Source organism: Natrix helvetica (genome assembly GCF_964273705.1).
Source record: "Natrix helvetica genome assembly, chromosome: 5".
Classification (NCBI taxonomy): Eukaryota; Metazoa; Chordata; class Lepidosauria; order Squamata; family Natricidae; genus Natrix; species Natrix helvetica.
This window is the reverse complement of record NC_138551.1, coordinates 10,409,795-10,434,284: the sequence shown is the minus strand read 5'-3', so window position 1 is coordinate 10,434,284 and position 24,490 is coordinate 10,409,795. Positions and strand designations below refer to the sequence as shown.

Below are 24,490 nucleotides of genomic sequence, written 5' to 3'. Positions count from 1 at the left end.
GTTTCCACGACATCTGGAGGAAAATGATTATCTAGACCCGAGCCAGTCCGGCTTCCGCCCCGGTCACAGCACGGAGACGGCCTTGGTCGCGTTGGTGGATGATCTTTGGAGGGCCAGAGATAGAGGTTGCTCCTCTATCCTGGTCCTATTAGACCTCTCGGCGGCTTTTGATACCATCGACCATGGTATCCTGCTGCGCCGGCTGGAGGGGTTAGGGGTCCGGGGCACCGTTCTTCGGTGGTTCGGCTCCTACCTTTCTGGCCAGACGCAGCGTGTGTTGGCAGGGGAGGAGAGGTCGACCCTACGCTCCCTTACTTGTGGGGTGCCACAGGGGTCGGTCCTCTCGCCACTCCTGTTCAACACATATATGAAGCCGCTGGGTGAGATCATCCGTGGTTTCGGGGTGGGATACCATCTGTACGCTGATGATACTCAGCTGTACTTTTCCACCCCGAACCACCCCAACGAGGCCGTCGAAGTGATGTCCCGGTGTGTGGAAGCCGTACGGGTCTGGATGGATGACAACCGACTCAAACTCAACCCCTCCAAGACGGAGTGGCTGTGGGTACCGGCTCCCCGGTTCAGCCAATTAATTCCATCATTGGCCATCGGGGGCATTCAACTCGCCCCCGTGGAGTGGGCGCGCAATTTGGGCGTCCTCCTGGATGCCCGGCTCTCCATGGAGGACCATGTGACAGCCGTGGCAAGGGGGGCGTTCCACCAGGTTCGCCTGGTGCACCAATTGCGCCCCCTACTGGACCGGGACGCCTTACGCAAAGTCACTCATGCGCTGGTGACGTCTCGCTTGGACTACTGTAACGCTCTCTACATGGGGCTTCCCTTGAAATGCACCCGGAGGCTACAGTTGGTCCAGAACGCAGCCGCGCGGGTAATTATGGGGAGTACTAGGTACTCCCATGTGACACCGTTCCTGCGCGAGCTGCACTGGCTTCCTGTGGTCTATCGGGTGCATTTCAAGGTTTTGATAACGATCTTCAAAGCGCTCCATGGCTCAGGACCTAGTTACTTGCGGGATCGTATTCTGCCCCATACATCCCTGCGACCAATCCGCTCGCACAGAGAGGGTCTCCTCCAGGTGCCGTCCACCAGGCAGTGCCGGGGGGCGGTGCCTAGGAGTAGAGCCTTCTCTGTGGCGGGCCCAGCCCTGTGGAATGACCTCCCCCCGGATATTAGGAATACCTCTGACCTCCGCTCCTTTCGTGTAAAGCTCAAGACCCACCTATTTCAAGTTGCTGGCCTGGCTCTACTCTGATCTAATTTTATCGCTCCTGACGGGTTTTTTATCTGGGATATTTTAATTGCATCCAATTTACTTAGGTAAACATTGTGTTTTTACTTGTTTTTATCTACCAATTCACCTCCTCCTAGTATATGTTTTGTATATGTCTCGGTATATGTTTTTGGTATATGTATGTTTGTCTGTATATTTATTTCCTATGTTTTGTTGTACGCCGCCCCGAGTCCTTTGGGAGAGGGTGCGGCTAAAAAATAAATATTTATTATTATTATTATTATTATTATTTGTTTTTTTTTTAAAAAAAACCAAACAGCCCAGTCAAATGTTTGGTAAAACACACAAAGTATAAATATAATTCTGATAGTAGTCAGTGCGGTTTTATTTAAACTACAGTGGTACCTCAGTACTTCTCATTAATTGGTTCCGGGAGATGTGATGAATACCAAAACCGATGAGTATCAAGCAAATTTTTCCCATAAGGAATAATAAACCAATGCAATTTTAAGGCAGTATATAAAAAGATATGGTTGTATATAGAATGGAATGGAATGGAATGGAATGGAATGGAGTGGAGTGGAGTGGAGTGGAGTGGAGTGGAGTGGAGTGGAGTAGAGTAGAGTAGACGCTAAGATAAAACTGCAAGGAGATACGCACAGAGTAAGAGCTACTGCATAACTAATGTGTCACCTTTGTTTTGGCTGGAAGGAGTAGTGAGTCACAAGGCGACTGACACCAACAAGTTCTAGCTTCCACGTTGAGTACCAAACCAATGTCAAGTATCTGGTCAAAATGTTCTGGTCAAAATGCAATGAGTTTTAAAGCAGCTGAGTCCCAAGGTACCATTGTAATTTTTTTCCTCTTAACAAGATACTTGTTCTGTGCAACTTCTCTTAAATTTCTTGCAGGTGGTTAATGGATGGAATTACGATTTGGAATATTTGATAAAAGAAACAAATTGTTCCAAGAATGAATTTCCACATTTGACCCCAGCATGCAGACCGCTTCCTGAAGGTGTAAGTGAACTTCTTATATTCCTAGGCTAGTAAAGATAAAAGACAGATTCGGTAGATGATAGATAGATAGATAGATAGATAGATGGATGGATGGATGGATGGATGGATGGATGGATGGATGGATGGATGGATCGGTGGGTGGATGATAGATGATAGATAGATAGATAGATAGATAGATAGATAGATAGATAGATAGATAGATAGATGATAGATAGATAGACGATAGGTGATAGATAGATAGATAGATAGATAGGTAGGTAGGTAGGTAGGTAGGTAGGTAGGTAGGTAGGTAGGTAGGTAGGTAGTTCTCTCTCTCTCTCTCTCTCTCTCTCTCTCTCTCTCTCTCTCTCTCTCTCTCTCTCTCTCTCTCTCTCTCTCTCTCTCTCTCTCTCTCTCTCTCTCTCTCTCTCTCCCTCTTACTATACTAAGACCTGGAAAAACACAGAGAATACAAATAATGCAAAAATATTCTTCTTTTAAGATAGAGCAGCGTCAGCAATCTGGGCTTTGTCAGAATTAGCAAGATTTAAAAAAAAACAGTTTGTTAAAAGAAAAAAAAAACATAGCACAGCCACCCTTGCTTATTTTTAAATGTTACATCTATACAAAGATAGTCCTTGGTTACCAATGATAATCAACAGTCCTCACTGCTGTTGTGAAGCAAGAATCGCAGGTGATTAAGCTAAGCAACTTCCCGTCATCATCTTACAACAAACAAAGGCAATGGGGAAGCCAACAGGAAATCAAAACAGATCTTGGATTGCAGTGGCTACTGCTGGACACAAGAGGGTGCACAAGCCCCAGCAGTACAGCACAAAGCCTCATCCACCCCAAACTGAGAAGTGCAGCACAGCGCAAAGGCCCGAGCACCCCAACCCAGCAACAGGGCGCAGTGTCCCAGTCGTCCCAGTGAAGCACAAAGACTCAGTTGTGCCAAGCCCACCAGTGCATCATGAAGACCGATACCCCCCTGCTAGACCCTACCTACAGCCGTTCTGCACTCTGTAGCCACTGCAGCCGTGCACTCTGCCATCCCAAGCTGATTTTTGCCATCTTGTCTCAGGAAACCGCACAGCCTGGTCCTTCACAAGGCAGCTGCTGGTTACGCATGGCTTTCTTCTTGAGGTCTCATGAGGAAACCACCACGCACAACCTCAAGAAGAAGACTTTGTACAGCTAACATTTGCCATGGGAGGGGCCAGGCTGGACACACAAGGAGACAGCGAAGGGCAGTTGGAGGCAGCAGTTGAAGGGCAGAAGGGCCAGAGCACAGGGAGGAAAATTGCAGGGATTGGGGGGTGGGTTGGGGGATATCCCTGGAAATGTTGTTCATCAAACTACTGTAGAATGCTCTTAGATCTCTGGTTTTCCCCCAGCACCCATTTTCAGCTTCTGTCTGAATTCTGCCTCATGATTTGAAGGGATGAAAGCTTTTCCCTATATCCTGCAGAGTGTTAGAGGCCAAGATAATCTGGTGCCATGTGCATGTAGCAAGAGGCTCTTCTCTGTGGGTGCATGTTATCAGGAATAGGGAATGTGTATTCTGTCCATGAGCTCATGCTTTGTGCCAGTCATACTTACAGGAATGCCGCCTGGAAAAACTGCCCTGAGTGAAACAAAGGAGCTGCCTGATAAAATACACAGTTTAGCCTTCACTTTCTTTGCCCCTCTTCCAGAAAGAAGGTTTGTGTACAGTTACTGCCTACGTGGACAATACAAACACACTGGTCCGTGCGGAGCAGAATTGCAAAGTGAAAGGTTTGTAACTTTTGTTTTGCAATCACTTGATTCAGTATTGTTTGAAGTATCTTGACGATGACAAGTTCATATTGCATGCATTCAGTTCTTTAGGGTCTCCTACTGTAGATATGATAGTCCTGAGAAAATTGCTGAACTAGAGTTCTCCTCCTCCTCCTCCTCCTCCTCCTCCTCCTCCTCCTCCTCCTCCTCCTCCTCCTCCTCCTCTTCCTCCTGCCATACTTCCAAAAGATGCAGGGAAAGGGTAGAACCCATCAGGTCCCAGCCAACCAGACAAAGTAGAGAGGTTGATGCGATGTGCGGTTCAAGATTTGGAGGCACAAAGATAGAAGGGCGGAGGTTCACTCTCCGAGCTTGTGGGCTGGTTTCCAAACATTTCCTTACCAGATCCCCTAAACACCACTGAAGATGTTACCTAGCCTGGTAATGAAACGTTTGGAAACCAACCCACAAGCTCAGAGACCGAACCTCTACCTTCATCCTACTCCTGAACTACAGATATTTACCATCGCAAACAAGGATTGGGCATCTAAAAACAGAAATGACCAAAAAGCATCAAGTTAATTTGGCTTCCAGAATTACCATATTTTTTGGAGTATAAGACGCACCAGAGTATTCGCGGAAAACGGGCCCATTTTTTTTTCAAAAAAAGGGCATGAATAGCCCTTAGGAGGCTTGTAGAGTGCTCCTGGGAAGTGGGGGCGGGCAAAAACGAGCAAAAACAGCCCGTTTTTGGCCAAAAAAAAGGGCATGGGTAGCCTTTAGGAGGCTTATAGGGTGCTCGTGGAAACCAGGGGGGCAAAATTGAACAAACAACGGCCCATTTTTTCCTCATTTCTGCCCTCCCCAACCCCCAGGAGCTCCCTGAAAGCCTCCTAAAAGCTATGCACGGCCATTTTGGTGAAGGGGACAGGGTTTTGAGGGGCAAACAATGCTGTATTCAGTATATAAGACGCACCCAGATTTTCAGCCTCTTTTTTTGAGGGAAAAAGGTGCATCTTATACTCCAAACAAATACTGTACCTACAGTCTGTCCCTGGGTTAAGAAAGTTTGACTTAAGGACAACTTATAAATATGAAGGAGCTGTCTCTTACTAAAAATGTTCTCCTTCCTCAAGCCAAAGAAATGTTGATGCCGCGTATTTTTTATATCAAGGTAATCCCCAGTTTACGCATATTCTGTTAGCAAATGTTCAAAGTTATGCAATAAGAGCTCCCCAGTGTTTGAAAACAAGGCCCGAAACTACAAATCTTGCAGCACCACAGCAGTTGCTCGCCCTTAAGATACCTCCTGTGCACTTAACAAGCCTCCCATTCGATTAGCGAATGTATGGGCGAGAGGCGGAAGTGATCCTATTCAAGGTACGAGATTCACTCCCACGAATCCTCAGGTTACGAATGGAATGGGTAGGCTCCATTACATTCATAACTCGAGGACCACCTGTACACCCTGTTTTCAGCAATTTTCAGTGGTTCCTCAAAGTCACCACTGGCTCAAGGAAGTAACAATGCTGACTGCCATTTTTAGTAGAGGTGGTCCTCGATTTACGACCACAATTGAGCCCAGAATTTATGTTGCTAAGTGAAAAAATTGTTAAGTGGGTTTTGGCCCATTTTACAATTTTCTTGCCACATTTGTTAAGCTGATCACTGCAGTTGTTAAGTTAGTAACATCTGCCTTCCCCGTTGACTTTGCCTGTCAGAAGGTCACAAAAGGAGCTCATGTGACCCTGGGACTCTGTGACCGTCATAAGTACGAGCCAGTTGTCAAGCATCTGAATGAAAATCTTGTGACCATGGCAATGCTGCTACAGTTATAAGTGTGAAAATGGCCATGCATCCCTTTTTTTCAGTGATGTTGTAACTTGGAGTCAGAGGCGGTATTCAGCAGGTTCTGACTAGTTCGGGAGAACCAGTAGCGAAAATTTTGAGTAGTTCGGGAAACGGACTGGCCCCACCTCCATCTATTCCCTGCCTCCTGAGTCCCAGCTGATTGGAAGGAAATGGGGATTTCACAGTATCCTTCCCCTGCCACGCCCACCAAGCCACACCCAGAGAACAGATAGTAAAAAAAATTGAATCCCACCACTGCTTTGAATCGTCACTAAATGAACTGTTGTAAGTCAAGGACTATCTCTAATAGGCAGTACTATATAGCAGAATGGAATAAGGCAATCTTTTTATATGCAGATGCTGGTACATAAAGTGATGCAACCCTGGATAGTGACCACCAATCACAGTCAATTTCAAACTGCTATAGAACAATTGGCACTCACACATTTTTTTTTTGCATGTTCAATAATCTCTTATTAAAAAAAACCAAAACCATAGATACAGGCTGCTATTCTTGTTGTCTTTCCTTTTTTACAACAACCTGATATAAACCTGTGTTTTTAATCGATATCTTGTCATCAGTTGAAGAAAAAGTGGGACCTCCTGTTCGCGTGTGTGCCGGTTGCCCCAGTTCGATGGCCACCGACAGTCCAGAACTGGACATACCTCTACATATCGCTATAGAATGGTTTAATGCAAAAAACAACAGTGACTTTTATTTCAAAATTGTAGAAGTCACAGAAGCAACATCACAGGTTTGAATTTTATCTCTACCGCTGTATTGCAATTTTATTAAGAAAATCTGTTGTCAGGGTTCCAAATAGCATCCAAAAGTAAAATCAGAGTCCAAGGCAAAGGATTGCTCAAAGTTCCAATTTATTAAGAGAGACATGTTGGCACATCTGGGAAAAGCCGAATCTCAAAGCTTCCCGGTTTTCCAAACCCAGTTGAAAGTTCAAGATCTTACCCCCCACACCCATAAGTCCATCACATGGTCCAATCTTCCACTGCCATGCTGGCAACTTTCACCCATCCAATTCCGGTCAGGCACAGAGATGTAGAGACTAAGAATGACCTTGGCTTTCTAGAAAGAATGTTATTATGGCTCCGTACCATCCCCAATCCCATTTTCCCACAATAGAAACAGCATAGTAGAATAATAGAAAGTGTGGCAGGCCAAAGATCCAAAAGGAACATGGCTGCAAGCCAGATACCTGGTTTGAACCTGAATCCTTTTCCAATTCAGGCCCTCAGGCAGCAGAAACACTGTGTTTATAAGTGACAAATATATAAATAAAATAAATAAAGTGTGTTCATTATTTCCATTACAAAAACCAACATAAATGCAGGTTGTTATTCTTGAACCCTTCTAGGTTTTGGAATAATCGAACATATATACCCTGTTGCCCTGAAAATAAGACTTCTCCTGTGCGCTGCTTGGACAGTCCAAGCATGGGTTAACACAGTCTAACTGCCCTAGGACTGAGTGAGTTTTTTGTTGCCCTGAAAATAAGACTTCCCTGGATAATAAGCTCAATCAGGCTTTTGAGTGCATGCGCTAAAATAAACTCTCCTCCGAAAATAAGCCATCTCTGAAAATACTGTCACACAGCAGCAGCCATAAGGTGACCATGCTCGCTGCCTCCTGCACCTCAAAAATAATAAACCTCCCCGAAAATAAGTCCAAGCACTTATTCCTGGGATCAAAAGAAAACAAGACCCTGTCTTATTTTCAGGGAAACACAGTAAGTGTGTGTGGTTGTGTGTATTTATATATATATTTGTGTTACAATCCCTGGTATGCCCAAATATGGGAGGAATCTCACTACTCCCTCTTTCGGTCCTTCGGCTCATCACAGAAAACCATCCAGACAGAAACCCATATTTTTATTTTTTTAATGTTGCCTTTTTATATTTGTGTTGTATTTGTGTTTGTATAAATAAATAAAGGGAGACTAATATACATACATATATGTATGTATGTATGTATGTATGTGTGTGTGTGTGTGTGTATGTATGTATGTATGTATGTGTATGTATGTATGTATGTATATGTATATGTATATGTATATGTATGTGTATGTGTATGTGTATGTATATGTATGTATATGTATGTATATGTATGTATATGTATGTATATGTATGTATATGTATGTATATGTATGTATATGTATGTATATGTATGTATATGTATGTATATGTATGTATATGTATGTATATGTATGTATATGTATGTATATGTATGTATGTATGTATATATATGTGCTGGTTTTGTTGTATTCGGGTCTTTTCCCGTGTAGGATTGAAGAAGAAAGAAGAAAGACCCGAATACAACAAAACCATCATACCTACACCCGTGAAAATCTATTATATATATGAAAGGCAAAATTAAAAATATGGATTTCTGCCTGGATGGTCTCCTGCAGTGAGCCGATAGACAGAAAGGGGGAGTAGTGAGTTCCCTCCCATATTTGGGCATACCAGGGGTTGTAACACAAATATGTGTGTGTGTGTTTGTGTGAGTGTGTGTGTGTGTGTGTGTGTGTGTGTGTGTGTGTGTGACCACTGCACTTATTAGGGGCAGTGCTGGCTCTTCGGCTTTGAAATGGAGATGAGCACCGCCCCCTAGAGTTGGGAACGACTAGCACATATGTGCGAGGGGAACTTTTACCTTTACGTCAATGGTTGGACTTGATCCACAGCAGCTTCTTACATGTCTCTAAGGGAGTGCCATCTTTCTTTGGCCCTTTTATTAGAATCCTGGAGAAGGGATGGGTCCTTTGCTCCATTCAATCCAACACGAGCTGATCATATAGCAAGCCAAGTTTTTTTGTCCTTCGTGGTTCATTCTATTCAGTAGCCAGTCCAAATGCAGTTGCTAATCATTTTTCTCCTTGAATTTCAGGTTGTGGCTGGGATAAAATATCGATTTAACTTCATAAGTCAGAAAACAAATTGCTCCAAGGCTGAAGTTGAGAAGTTAAATGAAGATTGTACCGCTGCTGAAGATGGTGTAAGACACTGGGATTACCTTTATGTAGATTCTCAGGCATCCAGGTCACAGTTGTCCCAAAGATGTTTTTGTCAAAAGCCAACTGGAGTTTCTTGGTTTTCCTTGAAGACATTTTGCTTCTCCTCCAAGAAGAAGCAAAATGGCTGCAAGGGAAAACAAGGAAGGTCCAATTGCCTTTTGAAAAAGCACTTTGGGGATGACACTGGGAATATTTCAAGAGGAATATTTCAGAATATACAGAGGTTTAAGGAGCTTCATCACTGGAAGCTTTCAACAAGAGATTGCACTGCCACCTGTCAGGAATGGTGTAGGGCAGGGGTGTCAAACTCGATTTCATTGAGAGCAGCATCAGGGTTGTATGGTGGGCATGGCCAGCTTGATGTCACTCATGTCGGGGGTGCCTGTAGTGGCCTGAACACCTCTGCCACCGAAAACAGGCTCCTGAGCTCCGTTTCCGGCTGCGATGGCCTCCTGCAAACCTCTGCCAGTGAAAACGGAACTCAGCAGGGCCACGTACAGCCTTTGCGAGCTCCATTTTCAGCTGCAATGGCCTCCTGCAACCCTCTGCCAGCAAAAATGAAGCTTAGGAGGGCCCACGCGCAGTGCTCCGGAACTCCGGTTTTGCTGGCAGAGGCACCGCAGGGCAGCGCTTTCCTGTTTCCACAGTGGACTCGCAAGCCAGATAGAAGCAACCCTGCGGGACGGATGCAGCCCGCAGGCCTTGAGTTTGACACCCTTGATGTAGGGTCTCCTGCTTGGGCGGGGGGTTGGACTAGGTGACCTACAAGGTCCCTTCCAACTCTGTTAATCTGTTAATTTTACTTAAGAGAACAAGTGTTAATTTTGAAGCTGATGCTTGAAATATAAGGGTGAAAAAAATGCAATTCCCCATAGATGAATATTAATCCTTGAGATAATCTTTCTGATAGGACAATCCTATGTATCTCTACTCAAGTTCTAGTCTAAACCAGGGGTGAAATACAGGAGGTTCTGACAGGTTCTGGAGAACCTGTAGCGGAAGTTTTGAGTAATTCGGAGAACCGGTAGCAGAAAATTTGAGTAGTTTAGAGAACCAGTAAATGCCACCTCTGGCTGGTCCCAGAGTGGGGTGGGAATGGAGATTTTGCAGTATCCTTCCCTTGCCATCCCAATTAAACCACATCCACCAAGCCACACCACGCCCACCAAGCCACGCCCATAGAACTGGTAATAAAAAAAATTGAATATCACCACTGGTCTAAATCCTAAACACAAGTTAATAAAACTCATCTGCCCAAAGAATTAATAGAATTAATAGGATGGCCTCATTCATCCAACATGTTCATTTTGATCTACCCAGAGTAATTTTTTGGGTTTACTAAAATGCTATAATTTGTTACTAGGAAATCTTAGTAAAAAAAAAATAGCATTGGGATGAAATTAGGTGAAGTAGAGCTCCATAAACTGGTTCCCCCCCACAAACAGCTGCTGGGTCATCTTGAAATTAAGATTCCGAACACATTTGCACATCCCTTCATTGGGAGTGGCTTTCTGAATGCACAGTCACACACATGCACACCAGTGCTGGGTTTCAAAATTTTTTAGAACCTCTTCTGTAGGTGTGGCCTGCTTTGTGTGAGTGGTTTGCCAGCTATGTGACCAGGTGTGAGTGGCTTGCCGGCCATGTGACCAGGTGGGAGTGGCTTGCCAGCCATGTGACTGGGTGGGCGTGGCCAACTTGTGAAATGTGGTGAAATTCTCTTAACAACGCTCTTGCTTAGCAACGAAAATGTTGGCTCAGAAACTCTGGCATTTGAAGCACGCAAGTCTTTAAGCTGTCAATTTACAAGTCCCTTCCACCCCTAAACCTTTAGGGGAAAAAAAAACCAGGGGTGTTCAAACTTGACAGCTTTAAGACTTGTGGACTTCAACTCCCAGAATTCCTCCTCCAGTCATGTTGGCTCAGGAACTCTGGCATTTGAAGCACGCAAGTCTTAAAGCTGTCAAGTTACAAGACCCTTGCACCCCTCCCCCTTTAGGGGGAAAAAACAAACTCAAGGGTGTTCAAACTTGACAGCTTTAAGACTTGTGGACTTCAACTCCCAGAATTCCTCCTCTTGCTCTTCATCTTGATGATATGCGGACAGGCGGGGGGAGAGAGCTGGAACCGGTTCTGAACGGCACTGTAGATTTGTGGAACCTCTTCTATAGAAGAGGTTAGAACTGGCAGGAATCCACCCCTGGTGCACACACAGACACACTGATCCAGACACAAAACCATATAGGGGTAATAGGTCATGATTTTATTGCGTTGATTATATTCCCCGACTTAACCTTCTGAAAGAATTGTTCTTCCCCAAATCAGAGACCAAAGTCATCAACATATTCAGAAAGCACATATTTTGTCATCTTTTGGAAAAGTGAACATTTTCCCACAGTGGCACTCAAATTAAAATTATTCTACGTCATAGATTGTTTCTTACGCCAAGAGATGAGTGTTTCCCCTTCTGTTTTGTTTGGGTGACAGGAGCGCTTGTACTGCCGTGGCTCAGTTTACATGAGACCCTGGGAAAAATTCCAAAAAGCTGACGTAACCTGCAGCGAGACGCAAATCTCACAGGTATTCAAATCTGCCTTCACCCTCTCCTCAATTACATTCTCCTCCTAACGCAGAATGTGAAAATCAGCCTATTGGCCCAGAGAGATTGGTATATTTCCCAGGGAACTGGCCATCAGCTTTTCAGATATTCCGTTATCAAGTTATGAAGATAAATTAGAGCAGTGATGGCAAATGTTTTCGGCACCATGTATCCAAACTGGAATGTGTGTGCATGTCCGCACACCGGAAACCCAAAGACCAGCTGGCTGGGCACAAATGCCTGTTTTTTGCCTCTTTTTTGGCAATTTTTGGGGCGTTTTCCAGCGCTCCAGCACCCGCAAAGACCAGCTGGCTGGCCTTCGTGTGCACACCGGAAATCAAATAATCAGCTGCCGATGGCACGCGTGCCGACAGAGAGGACTCTACGTGCCAGCTGTGGCACGCATGCCATAGGTTCGCCATCATGGAATTAGAGAAGGAGTGCAAGAGATATGGTGTGCAATTGTGAAATTGCTTTCCTCTTAGGAATGGTTAAAACCTCATTGGTCTTGGAGCATAGCATACATGAGCAGCAGGAGCAAATGTGGTGCTTTTGGAACAGAATTCTCACATTTCCTAGGAATAGAGATTGCCAACTAATACATACGGAAGCCATCAAGCTAAAGAAAATTGCTTTTAAAATGTTGCTTTGTAAGTTTAATGCAAGTGCAGAGCGATTTGCAATTCCTTCAGAAAAGCACATGTTCAACCTTAGCTGTCTTGCAAATTTTCATTGATACCCCTGGAAATGTTTTTTTTTTTTTAAAAAAACATCTTCACTGTTTCTTCGGCGTAAAGTGCATGAGAAGACGAACAAAAATCCATCCATACTTCCCACAAGACATACTGCTGAAGCCTAGCTTGTAGGGTTTTGAGCATAACCTTGCTAATGTGTGAAACAAGCACGATTGTACAGTAATTTGAACATCCTTTGGCATTGCCCATCTTTGGGATGGAAACGTAAATGGACCTTTTCCCAATCCTGTAGCCATTGTTTAGTTTTTTCCAATTTTGTTGGCATATGGAGTGCCGTACTTTAATAGCATCGTCTTTTAGGATTGTAAATCGCTCAGCTGGAATACCGTTTCTTCGGCTAGCTTTGTTGGTGGTGATGCTTCCTAAGGCCCACTGGACTTCGCCTGAGGTTTGCAATCCCACCTTCATAATTAACAGGGACATTTGAAGACCTTCCTCGTATAGTTCTTCTGCGTATTCTTGCCACCCCTTCTTCATCTCTTTTACTCTGCTATCATCTTCCTCGTCTTTGCAGGAAATGTTCCCTTGATTTCTCCAGTTCTCTTGACGACTTCTCTCTATTCTTTCCCATTCTATTGTTTCGCTGCATTCCTTTGCTTTGTTCATGGAAGAAGGCCTCCTTATCTTTCCTTCCTATTCTCTGGAAATCTGCATTTAGTTGGGTATGTCTTTTCCTTTCTCCCTTGACTTTCACTTTCCTTCTTTCCTCAGCTATTTGTAAAGCCTCATCAGACAGCCACTTTCCTTTCTTGCATTTCCCCCACCCGCTTTGGGATGGTCTTAATTTTCTGCCTCCTGTCTAACAAGGGGAATTGGCTGATGTACTGTGCAATGACAATATATTAGTGCTTTGCTAAAATGAAATGTGGGATAAATAATGTTAAATGCATTTAAATAAATACATTGCTTGGATAATTCCCAATAATGAAACAATATTTCAGGACTATCTTAGGGTACCTCCAGGTTTCACCCCTTTCCGAAGTGCATTCCCTGTCGCTAATGATCCGGAAGGACCAAGAGTTGTGGAGAAATTCCATTTTGATCCAAGAGGACACCGCCTTCATGAAAAAAAGCAGGGTCATGGCTACCGACATAGACATAGAAACCGACACGGCCACCGACACAAGCATAAGAAGCCAAAAGAGAGTTCTTCTGAAGAAGTTACAGTTCTACCCTCTGTTGAAACTCCAACTCAACTGCCTACTTCAAAAGCTTTTCTGGAACAGGAGACTAGCAGTAGAAGTCCCCATGGAGAACCTGTTGGATTTCCTGGTGTCTCCACAGTAATCGGTTGCTCTACAAATTCCCCTGATCACCTGCCAGATCTTCCAGAACCACCAAAATGTCCTGGGACACCATGGAAGCCTAAAAGAGTTCCAGAGCCTGTAGATCCTTTTTTTAGCGATTTTGATCTTTCCGATGCTCTCCGGGATCAATATCTTTAAAGGCAGTGAGTTATTTCTCCAGAAATGTCCTACTCTTAGAAATGATGAGAGTTCTCAGGATTTCTGACTGCGTAAAAAGCGTAACACTTAAATATAGTTGCAGCCAAGATTGGCCTGCTGCATCAGCTTGCCTAGTTTCTTAATGTTTTGCAAGAAACAATAGTTAGCAAATAATGAAACAAGAATTGGAATTCAGTCTGCTCGATCAGCCAGCAATATGCTATGCACAACTGCCTTCTGCAGGAATAGCATTGCCGGCATTCAACCCTGGAGAAAAAAAATACATGATTCCTGGAAGAGAAAGGGGCCTTTGCATGTCTACAGCAGCTCAGTGGGTGAATTGTGTTAATTTTCTCTGCAGTCAGTCAGGGTGGAATTTCAAATGTTGAGTTACTTTCCTACACTTGATTATTTCCTTGCACCATGATTATTTTATGATGAATCTGTAGTGTTCAATGCAAGTATATTAATTAGCCTACTCTTTCTATTACTGGTTTGCGATACATTTTGTTTGTACACTTTTCCTTGGCTATTGCAAATAAAAGACATGTACCAAACCACTGGAAGGCTAAATTTGCTTTATTTAAAACATCAGAAAAGTCACTGAAGTTTTAAAGGGAGGCCTCAGGGAACCCCACTTTTGGAGCAGGGGCCTGGCATAGCTGTAAAGGAGACTGTAACCTTCTATCCCCTCCTAGTCCATTTGGAAAAGAGAAAAGGACATTATTATTCTAAAAAAAAACAACCAGGTTTGTATTTTTATGGTCGCTGCTACCAAAAAGGTTTACGCTCCTCCGTTACCGATACAGAAACTTTGGCGATTAGTCTTCTCCTGCAGTCATATCCCTCCCAGTACTCTATTTTCTCATTGCTGTTTATAAAAGCCCCCGGTAAGCTTGTTTGCAAGTTCCTATTTTACACAGCAGGTTCCACTTTCCCTTTTGAGCTGTCCTGCTGATTGACAGCTAGGATGTTATAGCATGAAGAAACCAATCGCAGCCACTTGGTGGCAGTCACTTTACGATCAGACCGCCAGGCACCCTGAAGAAATGTGTGGGTTTCTGTTTTTTCCCGTTTTGACCATTAGGGGGCAGTAAAGCTGTCTGTCCTTCATAATCCTCCTTACTTGCCATCACTCAGCCTACCAGCTCTCAGGAAAGGCTTAGAATAACTTTATTGTCACTTTAAATGTACACTAATTGGCATATAATAAATTGAAATTTTGTTGCATTCAGCTCTCAAACCTCCAATATACACTACATAAATATGAGAAATAAATAGATAAAAAATATGCATATACCCACATAGTAAAAGTAAAGGTTCCCCTCACACATGTTCCCGACTCTAGGAGGCGGTGCTCATCTTTGTCTCCAAGCCGAAGAGCCAGCGCTGTCCGAAGACGTCTCCATGGTCATGTGGCTGGCATGACTAAACACTGAAGGCGCACAGAACGCTGTTCCCTTCCCACCAAAGGTGGTTCCTATTTTTCTACTTGCATTTTTTCATGCTTTCGAACTGCTAGGTTGGCAGAAGCTGGGACAAGTAACCAGAGCCCACTCCGTTATGCAGCGCTAGGGATTCGAACCACCAAACTGTGGACCTTACTGATCGACAAGCTCAGTGTCTTAGCCACTGAGCCACCACACCCCACATACCCACATATATTATTATATGGTACAGAGAAACAATGCAGTGTAGTCCGTATGTATGCATGAAAAATAAATATTGTGAGTTTATCAGATGGATGCCATAGGGAACAAAGCTGTTACAGAATCTGCTAGTCCTGACAGAAATACTTTGAAATCTCCTCCCAGTGGGGAGCAACAGAAACAGACTGTAAAGTGGGTGTGCGGGGTCTCTAACAATGCTTCGAGCTCTAAGCACATAGCGCTTATAAGCAGCATCCTGAATGACGGGAAGCGAGCTTCCTATAATCTTCTCGGCTGTCCTCACCACTCTCTGTATGGACTCTCTATCTGAAGCACTGCTGTCCCTAAACCAAACAAGGATGCACTTTCCTAAAACGCTCTCGATCGTGCCTCTGTAAAAAGTGGCCAGGACAGAAGGAGAACGGTGCGCTCTCCTCATCCATCGCAGGAAATGCAGATGCTGGTTCGCACGGATGAAGAGAAGGGCTGAAAATATCATGCCAATCATGTTGGTTGGCATTATTATCACGGGACACCTCCACCGCTGCCAGACCACCATACCCCTCCCAGGAGTCTCCATGTGGCCCATTTTGGATGTGAGTCCTGGGGTGGGGGAAAGCAGGCATCCCAGAAAGCCCCACCCCAGGCCTCAGGCCCTGCACTTCCCTCACATCCAAAATGGGCCACATGGAGACTCCTGGGAGGGGCATGGTGGACTGGCAGCGGTGGGGCATGGTGGGCAGGGCCAGCCAGGGGTGTGATTTGGAGGTTCTCCGAACCGCCCATAACATTAGCTACGGGTTCTCCTGAACCAAGGCTAACCCGTAGCAGTGGGCTACCCTTGCACGAAATCCTTCTTTTCCTGAGCATCTGGATAATTTTTTCAGCCAGAGGTAACAACGCAAATTTATGTGCACAGCATTCTCCAATGCATCATGTACAGACTATGCTACTCTGGGTATCATTTCCTTGTAAGGCCTGGGACTTGTGTTTTCCATAAAACACTATTAATGAATCTATTGTTCCTTCCTCAGAAAGATTGACTTAATGAAATAGATATTTTGCACAGCCTGGAGACCTGGGACCTATATTTTCATTTAATGGGTCCTGGGCAGGAAAAATACACCATTAAAATATGATGTATGGAAAAAGAGGTCTGCTGGTTTAACCTAATTTCCCCCCCCCTCCCCCAGTATTTTCTTGGGATTTGTGTTCCAGAACATCTACATGAAGCTGATCAGAGCATATGGTTTGTTTCTATTTAGGAAAGTATATTATTCATGAAATAATGCATTTCTTTGGGTTATATTAGGTAAAATGATTTTTTTAAAACTGCACATTATAACCAAACTGCCTACTTTGTGCATTTATAGAAAAACCTTCAAGTTATACAGTATGTATCAAATACGACAGATTTCCTGGTGCAGGGTTTCTTTTAGATTTTCCTGTCATAAACTTGCTTGGAAGCTTGGAAACATGAGCCTGGCTCAATAACCGACAGTGCCAGAGCTGTGAGAAATGATCTGTAGGGTGTGTGTGTGTGTGTGTGTGTGATCTCTTTCTCAAATCTGAGTGCCGTTGTGTATCACCTGAAGCAGAGAACGGTGTCCTCGAATGGAGCCTTTGGAGGTGTCCCGTGATAATAATGCCAACCAACATGATTGGCATGATATTTTCAGCCCTTCTCTTCATCCGTGCAAACCAGCATCTGCATTTCCTGCGATGGATGAGGAGAGCGCACCGTTGTCCTTCTGTCCTGGCCACTTTTTACAGAGGCACGATCGAGAGCGTTTTAAGAAAGTGCATCCTTGTTTGGTTTAGGGACAGCAGTGCTTCAGATAGAGAGTCCATACAGAGAGTGGTGAAGACAGCTGAGAAGATTATAGGAAGCTCGCTTCCCGTCATTCAGGATGCTGCTTATAAGCGCTATGTGCTTAGAGCTTGAAGCATTGTTAGAGACCCCACACACCCACTTTACAGTGTGATTCTGTTGCCCCCCACTGGGAGGAGATTTCAAAGTATTTCTGTCAGGACTAGCAGATTCTGTAACAGCTTTGTTCCCTATGCCATCCATCTAATAAACTCACAATATTTGTTTTTCATGCATACATCCGGACTACACTGCATTGTTTCTCTGTACCATATAATAATATATGTGGGTATGTGGGGTGTGGTGGCTCAGTGGCTAAGACGCTGAGCTTGTTGATCAGAACGGTCCACAGTTTGGTGGTTCGAATCCCTAGCGCTGCATAACGGAGTGGGTTCTGGTTACTTGTTCCAGCTTCTGCCAACCTAGCAATTGGAAAGCATATAAAAATGCAAGTAGAAAAATAGGAACCACCTTTGGTGGGAAGGGAACAGCGTTCCGTGCACCTTCAGCATTTAGTCATGCCGGCCACATGACCATGGAGACGTCTTCGGACAGCGCTGGCTCTTCAGCTTGGAAACAAAGATGAGCACCGCCTCCTAGAGTCGGGAACGACTACACACATGTGTGAGGGGAACCTTTACTTTTACTATGTGGGTATATGCATATTTTTTATCTATTTATTTCTCATATTTATGTAGTGTATATTGGAGGTTTGAGAGCTGAATGCAACAAAATTTCATTTTATTATATGCCGATTAGTGTACATTTAAAGTGACAATAAAGTTATTCTAAGCCTTTTCTGAGAGCTGGTAAGCTGAGTATAAGCTTAAGGTATAAGGATAAAGTCGCTCAAATCCGGAAGGATTGGGTCCCCTTCAGTGGCCCAGTCGAGACGCCAGTGGCGAGTCTTGAGAAACCTTTTTGGGAGGAGTTTGACTTGGTTGTCATCGAGGATTTGGACAGATTGCGTGGGCGACTGCGACCTACCACATGTTTGTTGGACCCGTGTCCCTCCTGGCTTGTACTGGCATCCTGGGAGGTTACACGCGACTGGCTCCTGGACCTAGTGAATGCTTCGTTGGGTGAGGGGTCTCTCCCGGCCGCCTTGAAAGAGGCGGTGGTGAGACCCTTGCTCAAGAAGCCTTCCCTGGACCCTATGGAGCTGGTCAATTATCGTCCTGTCTCCAACCTTCCCTTTTTGGCGAAGGTTGTGGAGAGTGTGGTGGCTTCTCAGTTTCCACGACATCTGGAGGAGAATGATTATCTAGACCCGCGCCAGTCCGGCTTTCGCCCTGGGCACAGCACTGAGACGGCCTTGGTCGCGTTGGTAGATGATCTCTGGAGGGCCAGAGATAGGGGCTGTTCCTCTATCCTGGTCCTATTAGACCTCTCGGCGGCTTTTGATACCATCGACCATGGTATCCTGTTGCACCGACTGGAGGGGTTGGGGATCCGGGGCACCGTCTTGCGGTGGTTCGGCTCCTACCTCTCCGGCAGGACGCAACGTGTGTTGGCAGGAGAGCAGAGGTCGACCCTAAGCCCCCTCATCTGTGGGGTGCCACAGGGGTCGGTCCTCTCGCCACTCCTGTTCAACACATACATGAAGCCGCTGGGTGAGATCATCCGTGGTTTTGGGGTGGGATACCACCTGTACGCTGATGATACTCAGCTGTACATTTCCACCCCGAACCACCCCAACGAGGCCGTCGAAGTGATGTCCCGGTGTGTGGAAGCCGTACGGGTCTGGATGGATGACAACCGACTCAGGCTCAACCCTTCCAAGACGGAGTGGCTGTGGGTTCCGGCTCCCCGGTTCAACCAGATAATTCCATCTCTGGCCATTGGGGGCATTCAACTCGTCCCCGTGGAGCGGGCGCGCAATTTGGGCGTCCTCCTGGATGCCAAGCTGTCCATGGATGAACATGTGACAGCCGTGGCCAGGGGGGCGTTCCATCAGGTTCGCCTGGTGCGCCAATTGCGCCCCCTATTGGACCGGGACGCTCTACGCACAGTCACCCATGCGCTGGTGACGTCTCGCCTGGACTACTGTAACGCTCTCTACATGGGGCTTCCCTTGAAATGCACTCGGAGACTACAGTTGGTCCAGAATGCGGCCGCGCGGGTGATTATGGGGAGCACCAGGTACTCCCATGTGACACCACACCTGCGCGAGCTGCACTGGCTTCCTGTGGTCTATCGAGTGCGTTTCAAGGTTTTGATTATGATCTTTAAAGCGCTCCATGGCTCAGGACCTAGTTACCTGCGGGACCGTATTCTGCCCCATACATCCCTACGACCTATTCGCTCGCACAGAGAGGGACTTCTCCAGGTGCCGTCCACTAGACAATGCCATGGGGCGGCGCCTAGGAGCAGAGCCTTCTCTGTGGCGGGCCCAGCCCTGTGGAATGACCTCCCTCCAGATATTAGGACCACTACAGACCTCCGCTCCTTCCGTGTTAAGCTCAAGACCCACCTTTTTCAAATATCTGGCCTGGCCCAACCATAACTTCGTTACGCTCCTGAGGGGTTTTTAATTCAGCAATTTTATTTAGGGGATTTTAAACTGTGTTTTAACTGTGTTTTTAGCTGTGTTTATTGTCTTTCACTTGCAGGTCTACTCTCCTCCATGCACAAATGTAATTGTCCTTGTTTTTTCGTATGTATGTGTGTCCTATGTGTATTTTATCCTTGTGATTGTATGCCGCCCCGAGTCCTTCGGGAGAGGGTTGCGGCTAATCAAATAAAATTTGATTTGATTTGATTTGATTTGAGTGATAGCAAGGAAGGAGGATTATGAAGGACAGACAGCTTTACTGCCCCCTAATGGTCAAAACGGGAAAAAACAGAAACCCACACATTTCTTCAGGGTGCCTGGCGGTCTGATCGTAAAGTGACTGCCACCAAGTGGCTGCGATTGGTTTCTTCATGCTATAACATCCTAGCTGTCAATCATCAGGACAGCTCAAAAGGGAAAGTGGAACCTGCTGTTTAAAATAGGAACTTGCAAACAAGCTTACCGGGGGCTTTTATAAACAGCAATGAGAAAATAGAGTACTGGGAGGGATATGACTGCAGGAGAAGACCAATAGCCAAAGTTTTTGTATCGGTAACGGAGGAGCGTAAACCTTTTTGGTAGCAGCGACCATAAAAATACAAACCTGTTTTTTTATTAGAATAATAATGTCCTTTTCTCTTTTCCAAATGGACTAGGAGGGGATAGAAGGTTACGGTCTCCTTTACAGCTGTGCCAGGCCCCTGCTCCAAAAGAGGGGTTCCCGGAGGCCTCCCTTTAAAACTTCAGTGACTTTTCTGATGTTTTAAATAAAGCAAATTTAGCCTTCCAGTGCTTTGGTACATGTCTTTTATTTGCAATAGCCAAGGAAAAGTGTACAAACAAAATGTATCGCAAACCGGTAATAGAAAGAGTAGGCTAATTAATATACTTGCATTGAACTTACTACAGATTCATCATAAAATAATCATGGTGCAAGGAAATAATCAAGTGTAGGAAAGTAACTCAACATTTGAAATTCCACCCTGACTGACTGCAGAGAAAATTAACGCAATTCACCCACTGAGCTGCTGTAGACATGCAAAGGCCCCTTTCTCTTCCAGGAAATGTGTATTTTTTTTCTCCAGGGTTGAATGCCGGCAATGCTATTCCTGCAGAAGGCAGTTGTGCATAGCATATTGCTGGCTGATCGAGCAGACTGAATTACAATTCTTGTTTCATTATTTGCTAACTATTGTTTCTTGCAAAACATTAAGAAACTAGGCAAGCTGATGCAGCAGGCCAACCTTGGCTGCAACTATATTTAAGTGTTATGCTTTTTACGCAGTCAGAAATCCTGAGAACTCTCATCATTTCTAAGAGTAGGACATTTCTGGAGAAATAACTCACTGCCTTTTAAAGAAATTGCTTCTGGAGAGCTTCGGAAAGCTCAAAATCGCTAAACAAGGAATCTACAGGCTCGCGAACTCCTTTAGGCTTCCATGGTGTCCCAGGACATTTTGGTGGTTTTGGAAGATCTGGCAGGTGATCGGGGGAATTTGTAGAGCAACCGATTACTGTGGAGACATCAGGAAACCCAACAGGTTCTCCATGGGGGCTTCTACTGCTAGCCTCCTGTTCCAGAAAAGCTTTTGAAGTAGGCAGTTGAGTTGGAGTTTCAACAGGGGGTAGAACTGTAACTTCTTCAGAAGAACTCTCTTTTGGCTTCTTATGCTTGTGTCGGTGGCCGTGTCGGTGTCCATGTCTGTGTTGGTGGCCATTAGCGACAGGGAATGCACTTCGGAAAGGGGTGAAACCTGGAGGTACCCTAAGATAGTCCTGAAATATTGTTTCATTATTGGGAATTATCCAGCAATGTATTTATTTAAATGCATTTAACATTATTTATCTCACATTTCAGTTTAGCAAAGCACTAATATATTGTCATTGCACAGTACACCAGCCAATTCCCCTTGTTAGACAGGAGGCAGAAAATTAAGACCATCCCAAAGTGGGTGGGGGAAATGCGAGAAAAGAAAGTGGCTGTCTGATGAGGCTTTACAAATAGCTGAGGAAAGAAGGAAAGTGAAAGTCAAGGGAGAAAGGAAAAGACATACCCAACTAAATGCAGATTTCCAGAGAATAGGAAGGAAAGATAAGGAGGCCTTCTTCCATGAACAAAGCAAAGGAATGCAGCGAAACAATAGAATGGGAAAGAATAGAGAGAAGTCGTCAAGAGAACTGGAGAGATCAAGGGAACATTTCCTGCAAAGACGAGGAAGATGATAGCAGAGTAAAAGAGATGAAGAAGGGGTGGCAAGAATATGCCAAAGAACTATACGAGGAAGGTCTAAAGATGTCCCTGTTAATTATGAAGGTGGGATTGCAGACCTCAGGCGAAGTCCAGTGGGCCTTAGGAAGCATCACCACCAACAAAGCTAGCCGAAGAAACGGTATTCCAGCTGAGCGATTTACAATCCTAAAAGACGATGCTATTAAAGTACGGCACTCCATATGCCAACAAAATTGGAAAAAAAACTCAACAATGGCTATAGGATTGGAAAAAGGTCAGTTTACGTTCCCATCCCAAAGATGGGCAATGCCAAAGGATGTTCAAATTACTGTACAATTGTGCTTGTTTCACACATTAGCAAGGTTATGCTCAAAACCCTACAAGCTAGGCTTCAGCAGTATGTGTTGTTGATTTCCGGTGTGCACACGCAGGCCGCAGCTGGTCTTTGCGGGTGCTGGAGCGCTGGAAAACGCCCCAAAATTGCCAAAAAAAGAGGCAAAAAACAGGCATTTGTGCCCAGCCAGCTGGTTTCCAGTGTGCGGACATGCACACACATTCCAGTTTGGATACATGGTGCCGAAAACATTTGCCATCACCGCTCTAATTTATCTTCATAACTTGATAACGGAATATCTGAAAAGCTGATGGCCAGTTCCCTGGGAAATATACCAATCTCCTTGGGCCAATAGGCTGATTTTCACGTTCTGCATTAGGAGGAGAATGTAATTGAGGAGAGGGTGAAGGCAGATTTGAATACCTGTGAGATTTGCGTCTCGCTGCAGGTTACGTCAGCTTCTTGGAATTTTTCCCAGGGTCTCATGTAAACTGAGCCACGGCAGTACAACCGCTCCTGTCACCCAAACAAAACAGAAGGGGAAACACTCATCTCTTGGCGTAAGAAACAATCTATGACGTAGAATAATTTTAATTTGAGTGCCACTGTGGGAAAATGTTCACTTTTCCAAAAGATGACAAAATATGTGCTTTCTGAATATGTTGATGACTTTGGTCTCTGATTTGGGGAAGAACAATTCTTTCAGAAGGTTAAGTCGGGGAATATAATCAACGCAATAAAATCATGACCTATTACCCCTATATGGTTTTGTGTCTGGATCAGTGTGTCTGTGTGTGCATCAGGGGTGGATTCCTGCCAGTTCTAACCTCTTCTATAGAAGAGGTTCCATAAATCTACAGTGCCGTTTAGAACCGGTTCCACTCCCTCCCCCCGCCGGTCCGCACATCATCAAGATGAAGAGCGAGAGGAGGAATTCTGGGAGTTGAAGTCCACAAGTCTTAAAGCTGTCAAGTTTGAACACCCCTGGGGGTTTTTTCCCTAAAGGTTTAGGGGTGGAAGGGACTTGTAAATTGACAGCTTTAAGACTTGCGTGCTTCAAATGCCAGAGTTTCTGAGCCAACATTTTGATTGCTAAGCAAGAGCGTTGTTAAGTGAATTTCACCACATTTCACAAGTTAGCCACGCCCACCCAGTCACATGGCTGGCAAGCCACTCCCACCCAGTCACATGGCTGGCAAGCCACTCCCACCCAGTCACATGGCTGGCAAACCACTCCCACAAAGCAGGCCACACCTACAGAAGAGGTTCTAATTTTTTTTGAAACCCAGCACTGGTGTGCATGTGTGTGACCGTGCATTCAGAAAGCCACTCCCAATGAAGGGATGTGCAAATGTGTTCGGAATCTTAATTTCAAGGTGACCCAGCAGCTGTTTGGGGGGGGGGGACCAGTTTATGGAGCTCTACTTCACCTAATTTTATCCCAATGCTATTTTTTTTTACTAAGATTTCCTAGTAACAAATTATAGTATTTTAGTAAACCCAAAAAATGGCTCTGGGTAGATCAAAATGAACATGTTGGATGAATGATGCCATCCTATTAATTCTGTTAATTGTTTGGGCAGATGAGTTTTATTAACTTGTGTTTAGGGTTTAGACCAGTGGTGATATTCAAATTTTTTTACTACCAGTTCTATGGGCGTGGCTTGGTGGGCGTGGTTTAGTGGGGATGGCAAGGGAAGGATACTGCAAAATCTCCATTCCCACCCCACTCTGGGACCAGCCAGAGGTGGCATTTACTGGTTCTCTAAACTACTCAAATTTTCTGCTACCGGTTCTCCGAATTACTCAAAACGTCTGCTACAGGTTCTCCAGAACCTGTCAGAACCTCCTGTATTTCACCCCTGGTTTAGACTAGAACTTGAGTAGAGATACATACGATTGTCCTATCAGAAAGATTATCTCAAGGATTAATATTCATCTATGGGGAATTGCATTTTTTCTCACCCTTATATTTCAAGCATCAGCTTCAAAATTAACACTTGTTCTCTTAAGTAAAATTAACAGATTAACAGAGTTGGAAGGGACCTTGTAGGTCACCTAGTCCAACCCCCCGCCTAAGCAGGAGACCCTACATCAAGGGTGTCAAACTCAAGGCCTGCGGGCTGCATCCGTCCCGCAGGGTTGCTTATATCTGGCTTG

The 24,490-nt window shown here is 44.9% G+C and overlaps 2 protein-coding genes across 2 annotated transcripts in view; one reads left to right on the top strand and one right to left on the bottom strand.

Moving 5' to 3' along the window:
* LOC309392514 (T-kininogen 1-like) overlaps positions 1-14,244 on the top strand; it is a 38,307-nt gene extending 24,063 nt beyond the window's left edge. Inside the window, exons 5-10 of the mRNA XM_081953819.1 lie at positions 2,164-2,271; positions 3,948-4,029; positions 6,445-6,617; positions 8,768-8,875; positions 11,382-11,474; positions 13,190-14,244. Of these exons, the coding sequence (XP_081809945.1) occupies positions 2,164-2,271; positions 3,948-4,029; positions 6,445-6,617; positions 8,768-8,875; positions 11,382-11,474; positions 13,190-13,693 (1,068 nt within the window). The 3' untranslated portion in view covers positions 13,694-14,244. The remainder of the gene's footprint in view (positions 1-2,163; positions 2,272-3,947; positions 4,030-6,444; positions 6,618-8,767; positions 8,876-11,381; positions 11,475-13,189) is intronic.
* A 6,312-nt stretch (positions 14,245-20,556) lies between these two features.
* Positions 20,557-24,490, bottom strand: part of LOC309393809 (T-kininogen 1-like) — a 30,961-nt gene continuing 27,027 nt past the window's right edge. Inside the window, exons 9-10 of the mRNA XM_081956304.1 lie at positions 22,754-22,846; positions 20,557-21,542 (exon numbers count right to left, since the gene is read on the bottom strand). Of these exons, the coding sequence (XP_081812430.1) occupies positions 21,120-21,542; positions 22,754-22,846 (516 nt within the window). The 3' untranslated portion in view covers positions 20,557-21,119. The remainder of the gene's footprint in view (positions 21,543-22,753; positions 22,847-24,490) is intronic.